The sequence below is a fragment of the Megalobrama amblycephala genome, linkage group LG1, assembly GCF_018812025.1.
Source record: "Megalobrama amblycephala isolate DHTTF-2021 linkage group LG1, ASM1881202v1, whole genome shotgun sequence".
NCBI lineage: Eukaryota > Metazoa > Chordata > Actinopteri > Cypriniformes > Xenocyprididae > Megalobrama > Megalobrama amblycephala.
Window position 1 is genome coordinate 40,237,858 of NC_063044.1, and position 21,956 is coordinate 40,259,813.

At 35.4% G+C, this 21,956-nt stretch overlaps 1 protein-coding gene across 1 annotated transcript in view; it reads right to left on the minus strand.

Annotated features, from left to right (window-relative positions):
• Positions 1–21,956, minus strand: part of ttyh3a (tweety family member 3a) — a 70,274-nt gene that overhangs the window by 4,779 nt on the left and 43,539 nt on the right. Inside the window, exons 8-13 of the mRNA XM_048192735.1 lie at positions 20,325–20,380; positions 16,242–16,334; positions 15,064–15,156; positions 13,410–13,546; positions 8,536–8,709; positions 5,625–5,700 (exon numbers count right to left, since the gene is read on the minus strand). Coding sequence (XP_048048692.1) covers positions 5,625–5,700; positions 8,536–8,709; positions 13,410–13,546; positions 15,064–15,156; positions 16,242–16,334; positions 20,325–20,380 — 629 coding nt within the window. The remainder of the gene's footprint in view (positions 1–5,624; positions 5,701–8,535; positions 8,710–13,409; positions 13,547–15,063; positions 15,157–16,241; positions 16,335–20,324; positions 20,381–21,956) is intronic.

Here is a 21,956-nt window from a genome sequence, read left to right on the forward strand (position 1 = left end):
ATATGTCTATGTGGTGTTTTTAATATGGTTTAAGACAAACCATGTGCAAATTCCTATGGTCAACAGCATTGGTGAGTATTTTCTCCTTAAAATCGCTGGTGTCTGTGACATCCCAAACTACCTTGTAACCAATCACGTAAACATGCAACAGGCGGGTTTTAGCATGTCATTAACAGCGAACTAGCAGGGAAGTCAGGAGAGAAGCCAGGCTATTCCGGTCTATTTTTCTGTTGATATGAAAAAGTGTGTAGATTTAGCAATATAGAGGGCGTATGATGTATATCACGATGTTATGATGAACTATAGTGGAGGTGGGGCTAATCTGCATATTCATTGATCCGCATATCCTAAATGAGGCAAGGGTGTAGAGTTACATTCAAGCTATTTTAAGGCATGAAGAAAAAATGTTTAAATATGTTATTTTGGTGATTAAAGATGAGTTAAGGGATAAAATTATTGACTACAGGGGCACTTTTACAGTGTTAAATTATTAGTGATTTTAAAGATTGACTGGTAATCTAAATGTAAAAAAAAAAAGACATTAGCACAAAATTAAATAACCAATATTGATGCCAACAAACTATAAAAAGTCTGCAATATCAGCTAATAATAGAAATGGTCCAAATACAGTATATTGTGAATTTCTAATGTATAATGCAATGCGTTTTCCAAAAGTTTTGATTGACTGCCATTTGTTTTTCCCCCAGAGTACCTTGAAAGATTTGATATCCTTGTTTTGGCACAATGGCAGTGTTAGCTAAGTTCACAATTGAACAGAGCGCTGTTCACTTTTGAGTGAATCATCCATGGTGGCTGTTAGTAACAGATGTAAAGTGCTAAATAATAATATGATATATATCATCATAATAAAATGAATAATAAAAAAAATCATATAATAATAATAATAATAATAAAACTGCCACAGAACACCTGGAATCATTTAGACAGCCTTGTAGATGCAATATTAAAGGGTCTGTATAGAGCGCATGAGTGCAGTCAGTATTTTTGTAAGTTAAAGGGATAGTTCACCCAAAAATGAAAATTTTATGTTTATCTGCTTACCCCCAGCGCATCCAAGATGTAGGTGACATTGTTTCTTCAGAAGAACACAAATGATGATTTTTAACTAATTTTGATTTTTACCTCTAATACACCACTATGTCCAACTGCGTTCAGCACTCGCTTAGTAAGGTCTGATCACGCTCTGACAATGGCAGTGATGTCTCACGCTTATACTTCAATGAGTGTCAGACATCACTGCCGCTGTCAGAGCGCGATCAGACCTCACTAACCGAGTGCTGAACGCAGTTGGACATAGTGGTGTTTTAGAGGTAAAAAATGATATAAATAATGTTCGGTTTCTCGCACAAACCGATCGTTTCGTGTCTTAGGACATCAATGTGTCGTCACGAGTCGCAGGGTTTAATTTGGATTTGTCCAAGTATATTTTTTGACTCTTATAAATTGTGTTACCATTGACTCGCATTATAAGACCGACAGACGGCAATGGTTAGAGTTAAAAATCATCATTTGTGTTCTACTGAAGAAACAAAGTCACCTACATCTTGGATGCCCCGGGGGTAAGCAGATAAACATCAAATTTTCATTTTTGGGTGAACTATCCCTTTAAATGGCAAAAATCTGCTCACTCTAACAAAACAGCATGCAGTCAAACTACACTATAAATACTGTTTACTACTTTTCTTAAATACAACATACAACTAATGTGACTTGATTGATAAGAATAAAGAGACATTCCTTTATACTTCTAGTATTATACTTACACTTCTAAACGACCCAATACTAACGTAAAGCCTCTTTTGCTTCCCCTGAGCTCATTTTATTCTCACTGAAGTCTTTAAATGTGGCATGAATGTACTCTGTCCACCTATAACATTTGCAAAGTGGCTTGTTTAAACTTAATATAGAGTTTAATATAGTGTTTAGGGCATAATATAAAGTTTACAACTTTTTCCCTTAGTTGGAAATCACCACTAAATGAACAAAAAGCCGGCCCAATCTGTACATTCAAATCCAAATGTACACTGACCATCAACAGTGTACGGTGATAGATGCAGTGACTTGAGCTGACAGCTTAGTTAAAACTTAAATTTGAAAATGACATGAGGTCGATATTGATTTAAAATAAACCCCTGGTTTCACAGACAAGGTTTAAGCTAGTCCCAGGCTAAATTGCATGTTTGAGCTTTTTTAACTGAAAGCAACTTGCACTGACATACCTTAAAATATGTCAGTGCCATTGTTTTGTCTGAAGATACACACCAGTAATGTGTTTTTTTTTTTCCTAGTGTACATTTATAAAACATTCTTAAATATCCTATTTGAACTACTAATAATCCTGATTTAGGCTAAGCCCTGTTTGTGAAACCGGGCCAATAAGTACTAATCAAACATGAATGGGGTAACTGCTACACAAAGCATGACGTGCCTACTGTTGTGATCTATTGAGCTACAGCATTACTTTTGTTTACGAGAAGTTTACGAGCATTCACACCGAAAGAGATTTGCAATGACAAAGTGATGAGAAGTTGATCACTGTGACAACCTGTCACTCACATGAGATCGACCAATAGCAAACCACAACCATCCAATCAATTCCCCATTTACAAAATCAAGTCCCACCCTACATTTATTCTTGTTCGAGAAGCTGTTTCACTCAGATATACGTCACAGACACAGAAAAGACTATGGCAACTTCTGTTTCACACTGACTGTAAACAGTGCTGATTTCGAACAACATGACTGTCAGGGACCATTATAAAGCAGACAGAGATCAACTTTATTAAAATGAGACTAGAAAGTCACAGTTAGCACTGTGGCTCAGTGACCTCCAACGATTTAATAACCGTCAGTGTGAATGCACCTTTCGGATGCTAATCATTAGCTAAACTAAATTAAAAAGCTGTTCTTTCCCTTAATGTCTGTGTTAATGCACTTATCCCTCTCTGTGTTCTTGGAAATTGGATTCTATGTCAGATACGTGAAGAGTTAATGCTGGTGGAGGGAGAACATGCTGCCCCACAGATGACAAGACCAGGGAAGCACACAACAAAAACACCAGGGATGAGGGCAGCTTGCTTGGGTCAGGATGATGGTGGTTTGGTGAGGAATCACACTGTTGTTTTCTTGTTTTTGTTGGGAGGGAAGTGGGCCAAATAAGTGGGAGAGGGGCATTTGAGTACCTGTTGGAATAGCTGAGGCTGTTACCAAAACGAGCGGGAACTCTCCGATGGCTTTAACTGCCAGCTGTGAAGGCTGTTACTGTCCGTGGATGTCAAATACAACTGCGTGGATTTGCAGAAAAGAAAACGAAGAAAGTGTAGAGCAGATAGACACCACTGACTCCAGCTCAAGAAACACGTACAACATGAACTTCTAACACACAAACCAACATGCAGGGTCTAGAAGACACAAGACCAGACACAAAGGTGTGAGGGGACACAGGTACACGGTGTGAGTGGGATTTACATCAGCAAGTCCAGATAATCTGTAGCTCGCCTACACTACTGCAAAGTAAGTATGATATGTACACAAAATGTATATTTTGTTAGCAAAATACAAACACAAAAACACTGGCACTCACCCAGAAGTTATGTAAAGATATATTTTATTAAAGGTGCCGTAGAACGTCTTTTTAAAAGATGTAATATCTTACATCTAAGGTGTCCCCTGAATGTGTCTGTGAAGTTTCAGCTCAAAATACCCCATAGATTTTTTTTTATTATTTTTTTTTAACTGCCTATTTTGAGCCATAATTACATATGCGTCGATTCAGGCTGCGGCCCCTTTAATTGCTCGTGCTCCCCCGCCCCCGGAGCTCGCGCTTGCCTTGAACAGCATAAACAAAGTTCACACAGCTAATATAACCCTCAAAATGGATCTTTACAAAGTGTTCGTCATGCAGCATGTCTAATCGCGTAAGTATGGTATTTATTTGGATGTATTACATTTGATTCTGAACGAGTTTGATAGTGCTCCGTGGCTAAAGCTAACATTACACACTGTTGGAGAAATTTATAAAGAATGAAGTTGTGTTTATGCATTATACAGACTGCAAGTGTTTAATAATGAAAAAAGCGACGGCTCTTGTCTCTGTGAATACAGTAAGAAACGATAGTAACTTTAACCACATTTAACAGTACATTAGCAACATGCTAATGAAACATTTAGAAAAACAATTTACAAATATCACTAAAAATATCATGTTATCATGGATCATGTCAGTTATTATTGCTCCATCTGCCATTTTTCGCTGTTGTTCTTGCTTGCTTACCTAGTCTGATGATTCAGCTGTGCACAGATCCAGACATTAATACTGGCTGCCCTTGTCTAATGCCTCGATCATGAGCTGGCATATGCAAATATTGGGGTCGTACATATTAATGATCCCGACTGTTACGTAACAGTCGGTGTTATGTTGAGATTCGCCTGTTCTTCGGAGGTCTTTTAAACAAATGAGATTTACATAAGAAGGAGGAAACAATGGAGTTTGAGACTCACTGTATGTCATTTCCATGTACTGAACTCTAATTATTTAACTATGCCAAGATAAATTAAATTTTTAATTCTAGGGCACCTTTAATCGTATAAGCAATCTGTTAACAGTCTCATATGGAATCGTGTTTCTCATAAAAGCAGATTCTCATCCAGTGGGATGCATGACTAACAAGAAGCAAATTTGCCAATAAAAGTGTGTTTTTATTAGTGAAAATTCAGCGAAATGTCACAGAGAAAAAAGGTCCATTCTCTGTTGTGAATAGATGTATGAAGCACCGCTCACAAAGAAGTCACTTTCAAACTGTCAAACACTTTCCAGGGCGAGTTTGTTTCGTGTTCGCCGGATTCTTGCAGACAAGAATGAAACTACCAAGACAAACTGTCTGAATTCTTAGCTACATCCTGTTTGTTACTTTCTGCGTAGAAAATGAAAATCACAATTAGTCCATGGTGCTTTCCTACATTTGCATTGCGCTCCAGTTCTTACTATAGAAGCTTTGTATTGATCAGGTGCCAGAGTAAGGTATTAAAATACATGAAAGGTCTATGTGAAATGTCAGAGGCACTTGTTTAATCAATCACCCATGTTTTCATCTCTAAACAGCGAGTGTAACAACACGAGTTCACCAACAACAGGTGACCGATTTGAAATCTTGTTTCCGTTGGAAGCTGTTAAGTGGGCAAATCTCTCTTCTCTTTTTTCACACACACACACACACACACACACACACACACACACACACACACACAAAAAATCAATGCAACATCGATCTATGGCTATAAATCTCCAGTTTTGTAAGTTCACACTTTGGAACTTAGCTCCTAAAACCCATTTTTGTCCAACAGCAGTCGGCTTGAGAGGTCTGTGGTCAGTTCTCACTTACTCAATCATCCACAAAGACATTTAGTTGAACAGAGTTCAGGGCTCTTTGTAATGACTTGCTGTGTACAGTGATGAAACTACAGTGGTGGGAGATAATTGATTTACACAGGCAAATTATAAGAATGTGCCATTTATGGTGAATATTTAAGCATTCAGGCTGTCAAAATGACTGTGATTTGTGTGTGTGTGTGGTCATTCACCAAGGATGAGTGCAGATACTTACAGATGGAGGAGGAGATTCTCTCCCAATCAGAGGAGTGTTCTCACAGCGGGGGTTCTGGAAGTTTGCATTCTGGGTCCTGGAAATAAGACATTATAAATGCATCTACTCGCACTATTCATGAATGCATCCTAGCTAAATAAAAAAGCAATTTCTTTAAAAAAAAAGAAAAAAAAGAAAAATTACTGACCTCCCTTTTGAAAGGTAGTGCCTATATTAGTGTTAGGGAATGTTATTTTTAATAGAAATGTCACATTTAATAGAAAATAAAGGGGTTTTATAGATTACAGTACTGTACATTCTCTCTTCCTGAACAGTACTGCTTGTCTTGTGTTTTTAGGTAATTTTTGCCATTTTTTCCACCCATGACATTCTGACAGGTACCCCCAATATCCCTCTCTGAGATCCCTGCTACACCCTGTTCCCCCATCACTCCTCCAGCAGTCTGTTTCCTCCCAGAGACACACAGCTGGAGAGGAGCAGCTGTTTCACCTCAGCAGGTTTGAGGTTCTCTCTCAGAGGATCCCTCATCCTCAGTTTAAGACACCGTACATGTGGACTATGACAGCGCCCAGCTGCTGAAAACATCCACTAGACTCCTAACGCACCACCAACATTCAGTTCTGCTTATGTGCAGCACATATGGTGTGAGAGAGACAGGCAGGGCAGTGATCAGCTTGAATGGGATGGTAGTAGAACACTAAAAACCAGCCAACATTTTTTTTTTTTTAGGATGAATACTGATAACGTTTGTTTGATTGTCTGATAACTAATATGTAGAACTAAACTGATTTGTATCTGAATTTGACAGAAAATAAAACATTATTATAACAATAAAAACAATATCCATTATGACTGTCTTAACGATAACATTATTTTATAAATATAATAATACTTATTATAAAACTATACTTATATTACGACCAATAATAATAATAACAATAATAATGTTTAATTTATATAGCTCATTTCAAGGACCCAAGGACGCTTAATAAACGTGAATAATTTTTACAATATAAATATTATTACAATACAACTATATGGTTATAATAATTATTATAATTGTCATTTTTATTATTATTATTAATTAGACTAAATAATACTTTTAGTTGAATACTACATAATTATAATAACAATTATTGTTTATTATTATTATTATTATTTTTATTATTATGATTATTATACTATATAAATATTACTACATTACAACTCTATGGTTATAATTAGGGGCCAAGCCCCGAAGGTGCGCAGGCACCTATTGTATCCGTTGGCGTTCTTTTTATTATTATTCTGCTGCTTCTTCCACTCTGGAAGTCTATGGCAGCCCATAGAACCGTATGGTAAAAAGTTGTGAAATTTGGCACACAGTTAGAGGACATTTATTCTGACCTTTGTCCATAGCAAATTTGGAGTCTCTAACTCAATCCCTCTAGCGCCACCAGCTGTCCAAAGTTGCACTTATGTTTATGTTAATAACTTAACACGAACATGCAAACTAATTTTACGTAGCGCTTGTGAAAATAGACCAAACTTGGTACATGTCATCACAAGCATGACCTGAGGCATCATGCAGTGTTTCTGACGGGTTTGTCCAAAAATCATAAATTTGGTCTCGTTGGATTCGGGGCATCATGCAGAGTCGAATGATAACCAATATTCCCATATCGGACATTTTGGCCGTCGGCCATTTTGAATTTTGTGCTAAAATGCTGTATTTTACAAACGCATTAGCGTATCTTTACGAAACTCGGTATGGGTCATCAGCACAATGCCCTGAAGGAGCCCGAGAAGTTTCGGAACAGTGCCACCTTGTGGTCAAAAGTTATAACAACATTTACAAAAATGCTAATAACTTTTGACTATATTAACCGATTGTAATGAAACTGGTCTCAGTGGATTCCTTGGGTCATGCCGAGAACAAAAATATCAAATTTGCCATAGTCGGCTGAACTTCTTGTCTGCCATATTATTTTTCTTTAAAAACCTACTTTTTTGAACTCCTCCTAGACCGTTGCTCCGATTTTCACCAAAATCGAACTGTATCATCTTCAGACCATACCGACAAAAAATTATGGATGCGTCAAATTGTTTTCATATACCGGAGCAACGAATTTGAGGTATGATGCAAAACCCACTCTTGAAGCTGTATCTCTGCAATGCTTTGACATATTGACACCAAACTTTGCGGTTGTCATTGTCAACTCACTCTGACCATACCGCATGAATTTGGTCACAGCGCCACCTATTGGTGGAAAGTGATAAACCAGTTAATCTTTATTTTTGACTGTATATGTGATTTTTCAGCTCTTTTGCCTAAAATGATCCTAATAGGTCTTTAATTGCTCACTGTTGCAGTTGGTCTGATGCTCATGGCATTGTTGGCTGGCTTGTTGTGCCGCTTTTGTGCTTGGCCCCGTAATTGCTGCTTGCAGCTATATTTATTACTATGATTTATACTATATAATATTATACTACGACTATATTACTATAACAAGAACAACAACAACAACAACAACTATAAAAGAGTGGTAGAAATATAAAAACAATAACATTATTTTTAATCATTTAATATAATTATTATACTACTACTACTACTACTACTACTACTACTACTACTACTACTTTTTTTCTTAAGCATCATCATAATGCAAAGTTGTTTTGTGATCAAAGTCGCAAATTCATTTTCATATTTTTTTTTGACAATTTATGACTAATTGTTCTGCTTAAATGACAATTTTTCTCACATCTAAATGAATGGTGGAACATGGACGAATGAAAAAGCAGTTGAGTAGAAATGTGGGGCACATCATTAAGAAGTATCGGTCTATTTCTACAAATACCCCATGGATCCTTCACAGGAGGGTAAAGGTGACCTGTATGTGTTCAGAGACGGTGTCGATGTTATGTAACTCACATGTACTCGGTAACGGGAGCGTTGCTGACGGTGTGCGCTCCTGCAGGGATGCTGGTCTCGCTGCCGTAGCTGCTGCCGCAGCTGTAGAGGCTGGGCATGTGCACACGGTACAGGTTATCGTGATTCTGTCTGCCTCCAGGGGCCATGGACTCCTCCTCACTGTCCTCATCAGGCCTGTTCGCACAAACACGCACAACATACAAATTACCGTTAGTTTGAACAAGCCTCGCATCAACTAACTATATATTATTATATTCAAAATGACTTAATACAGGGACAGATCCATCAGATCAAACTGGGTTGGGATCATTGGTGATTATTCATAGATTTCCTACATCATGTTGTTTAGTCTTTCAACACAGCCCAATGTCATGCAAGTTGTGAATTGCTGTGAAGTCGCCTCACTGATAGTGCGAGCCATGATTGCCGTGGGAGTGTGAATTGGAGTAAAACTGCCAGTTAGCAGTGTTAGAAACTACAGATAGCAGACAAGCAGTGTCAAAACTCAGATGGGACCACTCAAGACATTAGAGGAAGTTGTCTTCTGTATGCAACACTTGATACAAGCGAAATACTCGCTGTTCATTAGCATCAGCCAGATCAATGCTGTGTCTACAGATAAGCAGAGGAAACATATAGATGAAGTCTCAATGTCTAGAACAGAAATGGGATTTGTGAAAGCCCCTTTAACAAACACAGGGACTTTGTCATCAGAAATAAAGTTTTCCTGATGCTTAAAATTAACTTTAAATTACAGCAGTGATAATGCATGAATGGACAAGATCATGCATTAAAAACTGTGGTCATTTCAATTCATTAAAATATATATATGGACAGCGAAAACAACAACAACAAAAGAAAAAACATTGAAGTAATATTGTTCAAAAGCTTGGGTCATTAAGATTTTTTTTTAAGAAAAATAAATTTTCTTGAGCATCAAATCATCATATCAGAATGATTTCTGAAGGATCATGTGACACTGAAGACTGGAGTAATGATGCTGAGAATTCAGCTTTGATCAGGAATAAATTACATTTTAAAATGTATTCAAATAGAAAATTATTTTAAATTGCATTAATATTTCACAATATTGTTTTTTATTGTATAATAAAATAAATGCAGCCTTGGTGAACAGAGACTTTCTTCAAAAACATAAAAAAAAAAAAAACGTACTGACCCCAAACTTTTGAACTGTAGTGTAACTTCTCACATCGCTGCTCAACAGCATAAAATGAAATTTCTCAGTTTTGTCATGTTGTTGAACATACATATCAAAGTAGCAAACAACAACAGAAAGATTTTAGATGGATAAATCCACTAAGAATAGGGAAGAAAAGATGAATCATTCGAATACTGAGAGATATGTACAACTGCGCATTAATAAATTCCATCTGATCTTCACTATCAAAGCGTCTCACTGTGGTATGAACAGCAGAGGGCGACCTCAGCTGTGTTTCTGATGACAAACAGGAAGAGCACATTAAAGGAATAATTCACCCAAAAATTTAAATCGTCATCATTTCCTCACCCTCACGTTGTTGCAAACCTGTATGAGTTTCTTTCGTCTGTTGAACACAAAAGAAGATATTTAAAAAAATGTTTGTAACCAGACAGTTGACGGTAGCCATAGACTTCCATAGTATCTTTTCCATAGTATTTTCATGGCTACCGTCAACTGTCTGGTTACAAAAATTTTTTTAAATATCTTCTTTTGTGTTCAGCAGACGAAAGAAACTCATACAGGTTTGGAACAACATGAGGGTGAGTAAATGACAATTTTCATTTTTGGGTGAACTATCCCTTTAATTCCACGCAGAGGCATGTGTTTGCCATCCTTAGTCTGATTTGTTTCAGCCACACGGAACAAGACAGCAGCATGTAATCCGCTCTTCTCTATTTCAGGGAGGACATATTACCATTTGAGGGAAGCTTGGAATCACACTATATATATATATATATATATATATATATATATATATATATATATATATATATATATATATATATATATATATATATATATATATATATATATATATATATATATATATATATATATATATATATGTACTGGGCTACAGTACACACACACACAAATATTATATTATATTATAGTATATATATAAAATCTTGCATGTCTCTTGTGCCATCTATTTAATAAAATCACTTTTAATAGAATAATGAAGTGACTACACATTATTTTAAGCTTCTTTAGGCTTTTATTATTAAAAAAAAAGTACTATTACCTTTTTAATCAGGAAAAAAATGCTTGAGTGCACCTTTAACACCGACAAAAAGGTCTTTGAATATAAAAACGCATGCAATGACTTAAAATATCAATTTTTTTTTCCCAACAATCTGTACAGTAAACACAATCAGTTTATCTCAACACTGCTTTGCCTGCCACAGCCTGCCTAAACTCATATTCAGAAACTGCTAATTATCTCTAATGAAGAGGTAGTGTGAATAGCTGTGTACCATGAGATGCACACTTATGAGTGTGATGATAATTACATAATATGCCTAAGCTGGCATCTTTGTCCTTTCTGTCTCTTCCAGTGTAATCCTGTTTGCCTGATGCAAGCCTGTCCTGTGAGAGCAGCCACATGGGTCTAGGCCGGGGAATTATTAAAGTTTATGTAATTATGGGAGGAAGATGCAAGTGATTCCCACACAGAGCGCTTGGAAGGAAGGAACGGGGGAGATAATGGAGTGAAGCAGCTGTTTCCGTTTAGCTCTTGACCGAACAGTGTGATGGGAGCATGAGGTGTCCGAAGATAGTCTTTGCGACAATGCCCACGGACACAAACATACCACTAACCATTTCCACTGTTGTTTTATCTTTGTTTTAATCCTCGAGAGTATTTAACATTGAAAATTAGGATGTTCCACCAAATGAATGAGTCATGCCAAAAGTATGCATGGGAAAAGAACAATAAGTTTTATGAAAATAACAAAACTTTCACCTTTCACTGTAAAGCGAAATACAAGCCGGATAATACTTATTTAATGCATTAAAGCAGTGGTATAGTGATACAAATACAGAAATATATAGTACAAGGTCATTAACAGATGCATACTGTTAGTGATAGTTTAGCTGTTGTTAAGTATAATACTAAGGTAGGTAGATAAATCTAAATTCCTGAATTTTACAATTGCTTTTCATTTCACTTCTTTTTGCTTCAGTTGTTTGCTCCACTGGAATACCGCTTCCGGACACATTATACAAAAGTTCATATCTTATTGGCAGTGATGAGTAGATTACTTACAAATTGTAGTCAGTTACTGACTCCAAATTACAACACAAACATTTTAATTAGTAAAATAATTCATTACATTACAAATTTAAAGTAATAATATCTGACTATTTTCTGATTACTTTTGAATACCTTTTGACCTAACTCGTTTATCGAATTGACTTTAATAGTATAATCTTGTACCATATTGACACAAAAATACAAAAGAGAAAAATGAAATATATTTCAATCTTTGTTATATGTAACAACATGAAGTGCATTTAATATTACATTACGTCAGGGTTTCCGAGACTGGGGTTCACAAAGGAACAGCAGTGGGTTCGTGAGGTTAATAAAAAGCTATTAAGATTGATTAAATAAAACAAAAATTAAAATAATAATAATAATAATAATAATAATAATAATAATAACAACAATATAAAAAAATGGTTCCGGGTCTGTGCAATTCCACAAACCAGGAAGAGCTTCAGAACTTATATAAGCAGGCTTTTTTAGAAAGGAAAAAATTAGGTAACACTTTATTCTAGGGTCTTTTAACTAGTTGCTTATTAGCATCCATATTACTAGAGTATCAGCTGTTTATTAGTACTTATTAAGCACATATTAATTTCTTATTCTGCATGACCTTATTCTACATCCCTTAATCCTACACAATATCTAAACCTAACAACTACCTTACTAACTATTAATAAGCAGTAAATAGGAGTTTACTGAGGGAAAAGGCGTAGTTAATAGTTTATATGTGTTCCCTATACTAAAGTTACCAAAAATTAAAAGATAAAAAAGGAGTAATAGGGAGAATAAATGAATTATGGATAAATTACTGCCATTGTGAGAATAAAAAGTAATCAATAAAAAGTAACTGTAGTCTGATTAAGAGTACTTTAAAACATAATATAATCTAATTACAAGTACTTAATTTTTAGAATCTGATTATGTAATCCAGATTACATGTAATCAGTTACTTCCCAGCTCTGCTAATTAGTTGGTTGGTTGATTTCTTTTCAAACAAACTAAGCTTTTTGAGAACCTATTCACATTTGAAATGAGACATTAAAATGAGACAAAACAAACATTAAAACAAAACAACTATAAAACAAATAAATACATTTTAATTTATCCCCTCAACAACTGTTTTTTTTCTTTTCTCTTTGAAGAATCAGGGTTCCCACGGTCTAGAAAAGCTTATCTGAGGTAGCCTAATTTTAAAAGTGTGATGTCCAGACATGGGAAAGTAATGTAAATGAATAAATCTTACTCCATGCGTTATTTTATACATTTTTTGAATAAATATTTATTAAGTATGCCAAGCTCTATAATATTTTATCAGGTCGAAATTGTAAAAAATATTTGTAAAAATCTTTTCCTTAATCTTTATCTAGTAAATCACAAACAACTTGAAAATTCATGGGCCCTTTGAATATGGTTGTGGACATGAGGGAGTCAAAAAGGTTGAGAATAACTGATTTAAAGCCTTATTTACATTTGCATTAACTTTAGTTACTTATTCACACAGAGTGATTACTAACTGTAAATATATAATTATTATTATTATATCATTACATTATTACATTCAATTAAATTATAGCTAAATATTATTTGGGCCACAGATCTCACCTTTTGCCATGCCATGTGTGCGGCACGCTGCAGACGACAGAGGTGAACATGAGAGCTGTGATGAATGAGAACAGCACCAGGTATATCAGACCCTCCAGCCCATCATAACACACGCCGGTCAATGCCTGGACATAATCCTGCACAGAAACAGACAGAGGCAGCATTAAACGCACAATCACAGCACTGCACGCAACATTGACTTTCTTTTATCAGTTGAAGCATAAAAGTAGCATACAGCTTTTGAACGACACGAGGGTAAGAAAACAATAACGGAAGAATATTTTTTGGGTGAACTCTTGCTTTAAATGTACGCAGTGCTGGGAAGTAACTGATTACATGTCATCTGGATTATGTAATCGGTTTCCCAAAAATTAAGTACTTGTAATTAGAATATATTACATTTTAAAATACTCAAAATCAGACTACAGTACACATTATTCAAAGGCAGTAAATCATTCATAATTTACTGATTCTCCCTAATTCTTCTTTTTTCATCTTTTACAATTTTCTTTAAAAAAAAAGTCTATCAATTATATACATTAGGAAAGTCTTCTAGTTTTGTTGAACTGCACACACAGACCAGCCACTGGTCATGTGCCTATAATTACACTGAAAATTGGGAGGCCACACAGCATTTGACCACTGAATTTACAAAAATCATTTCACTTTTAAGGAGTGTTTTCTCAGCCTTATCTCATTCAAATCAATGTGATAAACTAGTTAGGTCAAAAGTAATGTAAAAGTAGTCTGATTACACTACCTAAAATGAGTAATGTAATGGATAACGTTCAAGAAGAATCAGTAACGGGCTACAATTCGTAAGTAATCTACCCAGCACTGCTCGCATAAAACAACACAATACAGAAACCAGGCCGTCTCAGCTGGGTCTGTGGATAATAAAACCAGAAGATATGAAAACACAATGACAACATCCAGTGCTAGACGCTCTAACTGAGAACTTCCTGCAGTAGATGGCACCATATGTTGCAGAGAAACAGGGCTTTTTAATAATAAATGCTGACCGAACTGCAACCAGCCCTACACATGCTGCTATCAGAGAAACAGAGCAGCGTCTCCTTCCTACAAATTACTGTCATTATTAACTGCAAAATTGCTCCATTTGTAATTACTGTCGGCGTTGTTCTGCATCGCCAGCACAAACTCTACCACATAGAGCTCAGATGTACGGCTTGGATGATTGGGAAGCGAGTTATTGCTTTTGCAATATGAAAACACCATTAATAATGTATAACACATTTCCAAAAGTCCATATTTTATCCGTTACTTTCTCTCCTCAGGGGAAGGAGATGCACTTTCAGGACCACCCACACAGCAGGCCTCTGAAGAAGAACTCTAGTCATGCTGAATCCTTAAATGTCAGATATCTCCATCATCTTGGAGAAGAGGACTGCAGCAGTAAGTGCTGGTGAGGTTTAAAGCAGATAGAAGCACATATGTGTGTGTGTGTGTGTGTGTGTGTGTGTGCGAGTGTTTGTTTGTGAGTGGATTGCAAGCCCCTGGTTTTTCATGTCAACAGAAGCCCACAGGTTGAGGTTACAGTGAAAATGGTGGCAGGCTTTGCTTTATTTTGAGTCCGAGTGGAACCGGATGTGCAAAGAGGTCATATGCACTGAAACAAAACACTATTTCTTACCATGTGCAAACTGCGGCAGTCCACAAGGGCAGTGAGCTGGTGCAGTCCAGCCTCAGTGGTGTTCAACCCACCCTGAATCTGCTCAAGGTTTTCCTAAAATAGCAAGCACACATAGTTGGAAATTACATGGTAACTCTAATTGCAATATCAATTAGATAGAAATATTAATTATATGCACACTACCATTCAAAAGCTTGCTCATTTATTTGATCAAAATATGATAAAACAGTAATGTTTTGAAATATTAAAACAAATGTATTCTATTTCTATAACTTTTAAAATGCAATTTATTCCTGTGATCTCAAAGCTGAATTTTCAGCATCATTACTTCAGTCTTCAGTGTCACATGATCCTTCAGAAATCATTCTAATGTGGTGTTCAAGAAACATTTCCTATTATCACTGTTGAAAACAGTTGAGCTACTTAATATTTTAATGGAAATTGTTAACTTTGATGAATAGAAAGTAAAAAAACAACAACATTTATTTGAAATAGAAATCTTTTGTAACATATAAATGTCTTTACTGCTCATTTGATTAATATAAGGTGTCCTTGCTAGATAAAAGTATAAAATTCTTTAAAAAACAAACAAACAAAAAAAAAAAAAAACAACATTTACTGACCCCAAACTTTTGAACTGTAGATTATAAGCATTATTTCTACATTTCATATATTTCTTCATTTCATATATATACTCTCTATTCATGAGTCCAGCACATAAACAAAACCATTCACATAGAAGGATGTCAAAGAAGAACAGCTTATTTTCTTTCTTTTAAAGGCTCAGTGTTGTGTGAGGTCTAAGTTGTATAAAGCTGCAGTGCTAAACAGATTTTGGCTGGTTCTAAGGGTGAAATATTTCCATTGATTCAGCGTTTTCTCTCAACGCTTGTGTTTCAGCGAGAGGTCAGTTTTCTTTTTCACATGTACAGAATGTCAGCCATCACTTTGTGCCAGAACACACACAGATGCTGCACAATGACAGAGGCCCAGGGGTAGAAAACACACACACACACACACACACACACACACACACACACACACACACACACACACACACACACACACACACACACACACACACACACACACACACTCTACAAAAGGACCAGCATTGGGACATTTGTGCATCATGGATTATGGGAAATGGGCCATACATACTGCATGCATGTGCTCACCTTTGTTTTGGGGTATTCTCGGACTGCAGAGCGCAGAAGTTCTGACACATCGTCCTGCATTTCCACTAGTGCTTTGTGACTTCCTGACAGCTTCTACAAGAAGACAAAAAAGAAATCAGTTATATGATCTGTGAAAATCATATAATGATGTTATCTTATAGATAAGCTGTTACTCCTTATAAAATCTCATTTAAATATACATATATATATATATATATATATATATATATATATATATATATATATATATACACACATATATATACATATACATACATATATATACATATACATACATATACATATACATACATATACATATACATATACATACATACATATACATATATATATATATATATATATATATATATTTTTTTTTTTTATTATTATATCTTTTTTTCCCCCCAACATTTACATTCTGCATTTTTAGGTTTAATAAATTTAGATTGAAGAGCACCGAGAGGAAAAGAAATTACTGGTTATTTTCATACTAACAAAATATTACTGATTTAAAAAACATTTTTGTTAAACCCAAATGTAAAACAAATAAAAAATATAAAATGAACTGAAAATAAAGACATTGGTTGAAAAGCTAACTATAAAATAAAAAAAAAATTTCTTCTTATTATACTATTATTATCAATTGAAAACAGTTGTGCTGCTTAATATTTTTGTGGAAAATGATTGTTTTTCAGGTTTCTTTGATGACTAGAAAGTTCAAAAGAAAAGCATTTATTTAAAATAGAAATATTTTGCAACAAATTTCTTTACTGCCATTTTTGATCAATTTAAGGCATCTTTGCTGCCCACATAATTATTATTATTATTATTATTATTATTATTATTTTATTCCAAACCTTTGTTCTTTTGTTTTATTCTTTCTGTTAATAAAAGTGCCACAAAAGTGATGCAAATTATTTTGGAAAAGTTCAGTTGGACCACTTCAAGTTCTCAAGCATAATAAATGAAACTATAACATTATTAATCAGCTGTTGTTATTGTTTGATCGTAGTTGTTTCTAAAAGACAAAAAGAAATGCTATGTTAAGAGCTAGACCGGTAATACAAACTGGGTTGCACAACTGCCACTTCCTTCCCAGTGTAGAAGTATTTCCTCAGAAATGCACTTCACTGTTAGAACTGCAGCAGAAGTCAGAGCTGCTTGCATAATGCAACAGTGCATTTACACCCAGCCGCAAAAGTCAGTACAGGCTGTTGTACCCTGCCATTAAGGACATTTTAAAGTGTCACAGAGTATTTCAAGAGCAGAGGTCTTGATAACATGAATATTTGAGATGCGAAATGGCCACTGTGTCAGCTTTGTCTGTCAACAGTTCTACAATCATAGGCTACAACATTTGCTGACATTCACTGAGAAAGAAGCAGTGAAAGTACAACATGTCCTTCCTTACAGAGCGCACAGGAGACCTCTGAATACAGAGTTACTTGCGGACAACAGTGGTAGAAACTAACTTCTGAAGACAACAGGCAGCAGCTAGTACAAGCTTAAAGTAGGCTTGCTGCAGTAGTCGGTGTTACAATGTCTCACAGTGTTCAGCTGTACACCCATTACATTACTTGCCCACCGTCAGCATGTCATTTTGCTTTTTTATGAAATTAAAAACCATTTAGTTCAGATAGACAAACAATGCTGTAATTATAAATTGAAAGCGTCTTCGCTGCTCCATACAGCACGAGCTGCAGAGTCTCAGCACAGTGCAGCAGGAGTCAGATTTCACTCATCACATGACGAGAGTAAGGAGAGATGACTGACAAGACGATGGCGGAGGATTTGGTCATTGACAAATATCTTATGTGCAGTCAGTACCGCCGCTCCCTTTACACAGAGCACGCATGATAGCGAATTCAGAAGCGAAAGTTAAAAGTGAGAGCACATTCAAAAGTGATTTCAATACCATATTGATAGCGGCTCCCTGATGCCCACAAATTATAGGCCTATACACAGAGTACACATGATCGCAAATTCGAAAAGCGAAGGTGAAAAGCGAGTGCGCCCCCAGTGTTATCAGTAATACCAGTGTTGTTGGAAGTGTATTTACCCGTGTGAAAGTTTCCCACCTGTGACATCCCTAGTTCAAAGCAGGAATTATGAAAAACAATAATTACACAAATGCTGTTCCAACATCATTTCAAAATTATGCTCCCTTAGAAGATAGAATTTGACCAAAACAAAGTGTAAGGCAGCAGTGTATACACCACAGTTCAAAATTTGAGGTTTCTTTAACAGAAATTACTACTTCTATTAAGCAAAGTGACAGAAGTCTTTTGTAACATTATACATCTTTACAATTTTAAATAAATTATGTTCTTCAGAACTTTCTAATAAATCCAGAAAATGCATCATGGTTTCAATAACGAATCAGAAAATTCAGCTTTGCTATCACAAGAATAAATATATTTTGATATATATTAAAACAGAAAAAAGTAGATATTTTAGTTTATATTTTAGCATAATACTGTTTTTTACTGTCAATTATTTGCTGTCTCAGATGTGAAACAGGCTGAGTTCATCTGTATGCTGCATGGGCATCAGCTGACAAAGTACAGCGTTCAATCTCCATATGGGTATTACCCTTCATTCAAATTAAATGACATCAAGACAATGGAGCTGTCACTGACATAGTCCATCAATCGTGATCAGTTAAGAGCTGTGATTTGTTTGAATTATGCACATGCATTAGTCGAATAAAGACTTGGAGACGGACTCCATTAACTAAAGGGAGAGGCAGGAAGCCAAAGGAACACACATTTCCATCGAGCCTCTCGCAACGAGGAGAATGCTAATGTACAGGGACAAACAAAGCAGGGGGCGGCACTTCCCCTGTAATGGAGTGTGAGGAGGAGAAGACTGGCTGTCTTCCAAAGACCAGTGAGATGCCTCGCTGTCTGTTGTTTACACAGGAAACTACCTTCTCCGGCAGCATCCTTACCACAATGAAATCAAACTCTTTACAGAAACAACGAGATTATTAATGGTCCCTCACACCTCAAGTGCACAGGACTGAGTTAACTCTCCCAGAGCATCAGCGTTGGGATTGTTAAAATCTAAAATTAAAAATAGTTTTCAGCAACTGAATTAAAGCTGAAATCAATTAAAATATAAATATCAGATGAAAAACATAAAATTTACAAAATTTAACAAATTACTAAAACTGACATAAAAATAAGTTGGTTAAATAGATACATTTATAAAAAACAAAAACTAATAAAAATGACAAAAGCACATTAAACTAAAACTAGAATTATAATGAAAACTGTAAAATATATAAAAAATATAGAATAAAAGGCAATTTAAAATATTGATAAATAACAGAAGCATGTTAGCATGTTGCTAAACAGCTCTATATTTGAACATTATGAAAAAAAATTAAATCAAACTGTCTTTATTGAAACTTTAAGAATAGAAAAAAATAAAAAAAATTGTCAGTTAGTGAAATTGTCACTATCTTTGACAGTTTTGCTAACTTCATTGCAAATGCACTCTGGGAACAGAAAAAGTAGATATTTTAGTTTATATTTTAGAATAATACTGTTTTTTTTACTGTATTTTTGATCAAATGCAGCCTTGGTGAGCATAAGAGAACATTAAAAAAAAATCTTACTGACTGTAAACAGTAGTGTATATCATTTACGGATAAGAAAATCCCAGAAAAATACCCCCAGTAACAGAAGCATGTTAGCATGTTGCTAAACAGCTCAATATTTGAACATTATGAAAAAAAATTAATCAAACTTTCTTTATTGAAACTTTAGGAATAGAAAAAAATTAATAAATTGTCAGTTAGTGAAATTGTCACTATCTTTGACAGTTTCGCTAACCTCATTGCAAATGCATTCTGGGATTACCTTTTCCATGAACCATACATGTAATGTTTGTTAAGAGTTTAGCCAAAAGAGGAATCCATAAAGGTGTTTAATTTGACTGTTCGCAAAAGCCTTTGCATTGGGAATGTGCCTAATATGCCAAATGTGTATCTCTCAGAGGTTTGAAGGTGAGAGATTCAGTTAATAGAGAAAATCTGAATCAAATAATTAAACTGACATAGGAAGCTAGGGTTACCTGTTGGAAGGGGTTGACCTGACCCACGTTACATGTGAGGTAATACTGCAGGATATCTGTGAAGAGAGAGAGAGACAGAGAGAGGTGTTCGGTCAAGAGCCATGACATGAAAGAAAAAGCATTTAACATCTAGATGAAGACCCACTCATGGCCGTGTTTTTCCAATTGCTTGCCTCTACAAATTTATTATTAAAATTTGACATGCAATGGAAGATGCGATAGTCTTTTACTTCCCTATTGTGTCATATATCTGATAGAAACAACATATCAAACAAGACAAAATGTAGGACTGGACTTGATTTTGTCCATGGGGAATTGATTGTATGGTTGGATGTTGTGGTTTGCTATTGGTCGATCTCATATGAGTGACAGGTTGTCCCGCCCTCGCACCAGTAAACATGTCATCAGAGAAAAGTTGTCGATGCAAGAGGGAGGGGAAGTTATTTTGATTAAAGATTATGAGGGCACATGAATTAAAAAAAAAAAATAATAAAAATAAATAATGATTATTCAGAATAGTCAAATTTGATTTCACGGTGACTTTATTCCACAAGCACTGTAAGTCATAACAAACCTGCGACATGCTAAAAATCTTTTCACATTTCTTTCCGTTTCACATCCGCCCTAAGCAGATGAACTCTCACACTGATACACTATCATTTGCTGACCTCAGATAGCCCACAGCAGCCATGTCAGGTATCTGAACAGCTATATTTCCAACCACAAGCTACTTTAGATTCAGTCCACGACTGCCTCACTCGCCCAAGATAAGCCTAACATCGAATTTCTCGTCTGCAGAGGAGAATTTCCCCGTCAATGTAAATGAATCAATAAATAATATCAGAGGAAAATCTGTTCAATGGATTTAGACATGCTAAAATGTGTTCAAATTAAGCTGAGAACACTCTTATTGGTAGCTGAAAACAATAAAACAATAGCCAACATATTTAATAAAGGAATAAGACTGTATAGGCTTTCAGTCTGCTCAGGAATAACTCTTGCCTTAGGGGCAAGAGGTTGCAAGTTCAAATCTCACTCAATAACTGGACATTAATAATTGCATATGATTGCCAGTAAATGTGTATCAGTAATGGTTACACAACATATTTGGTTTATATGATCATTTATAATATAACTAGAATGGAAAGTGTTGGGATGGTAAAAAAAGGAGTAAAGCTTCTAACAGCAGACAGCATAGCTTAATGCAGCTTTTACTTTCAGCAAATGCGAAGAGAAATCACAATCATGTTTGAAGAGTGCTGATTTTTAGGAGGATTGAGAGAGAGAGAAAAAAAAAAAAAAGAGACCTGAATACCTAATTAAAAGCAGTGCTAGGGTTAGTACCTCAAACAGTGCAGCTTGACGGTAGTAACATCAAGGTCATGGGTTTGATTCCCATAATATGGAAACTGTATGCTAACATTTCTAATGATCAATGTAGAAAACAGCTGTGCTGCTTAATAATTTTATTTTATGAGCAGTAGTGAACATGCAATAAAGATCCAGACTGCAGGGTTTTTTTTGGGGGGTTTTTTTTAAACACTTTCTATTTCTGCACAGGAAATACTAATTCTCACAGTCCTCTCACAAACCTCCACACGCCAACGCAGATGGAGACTTGGGCCATCTTCA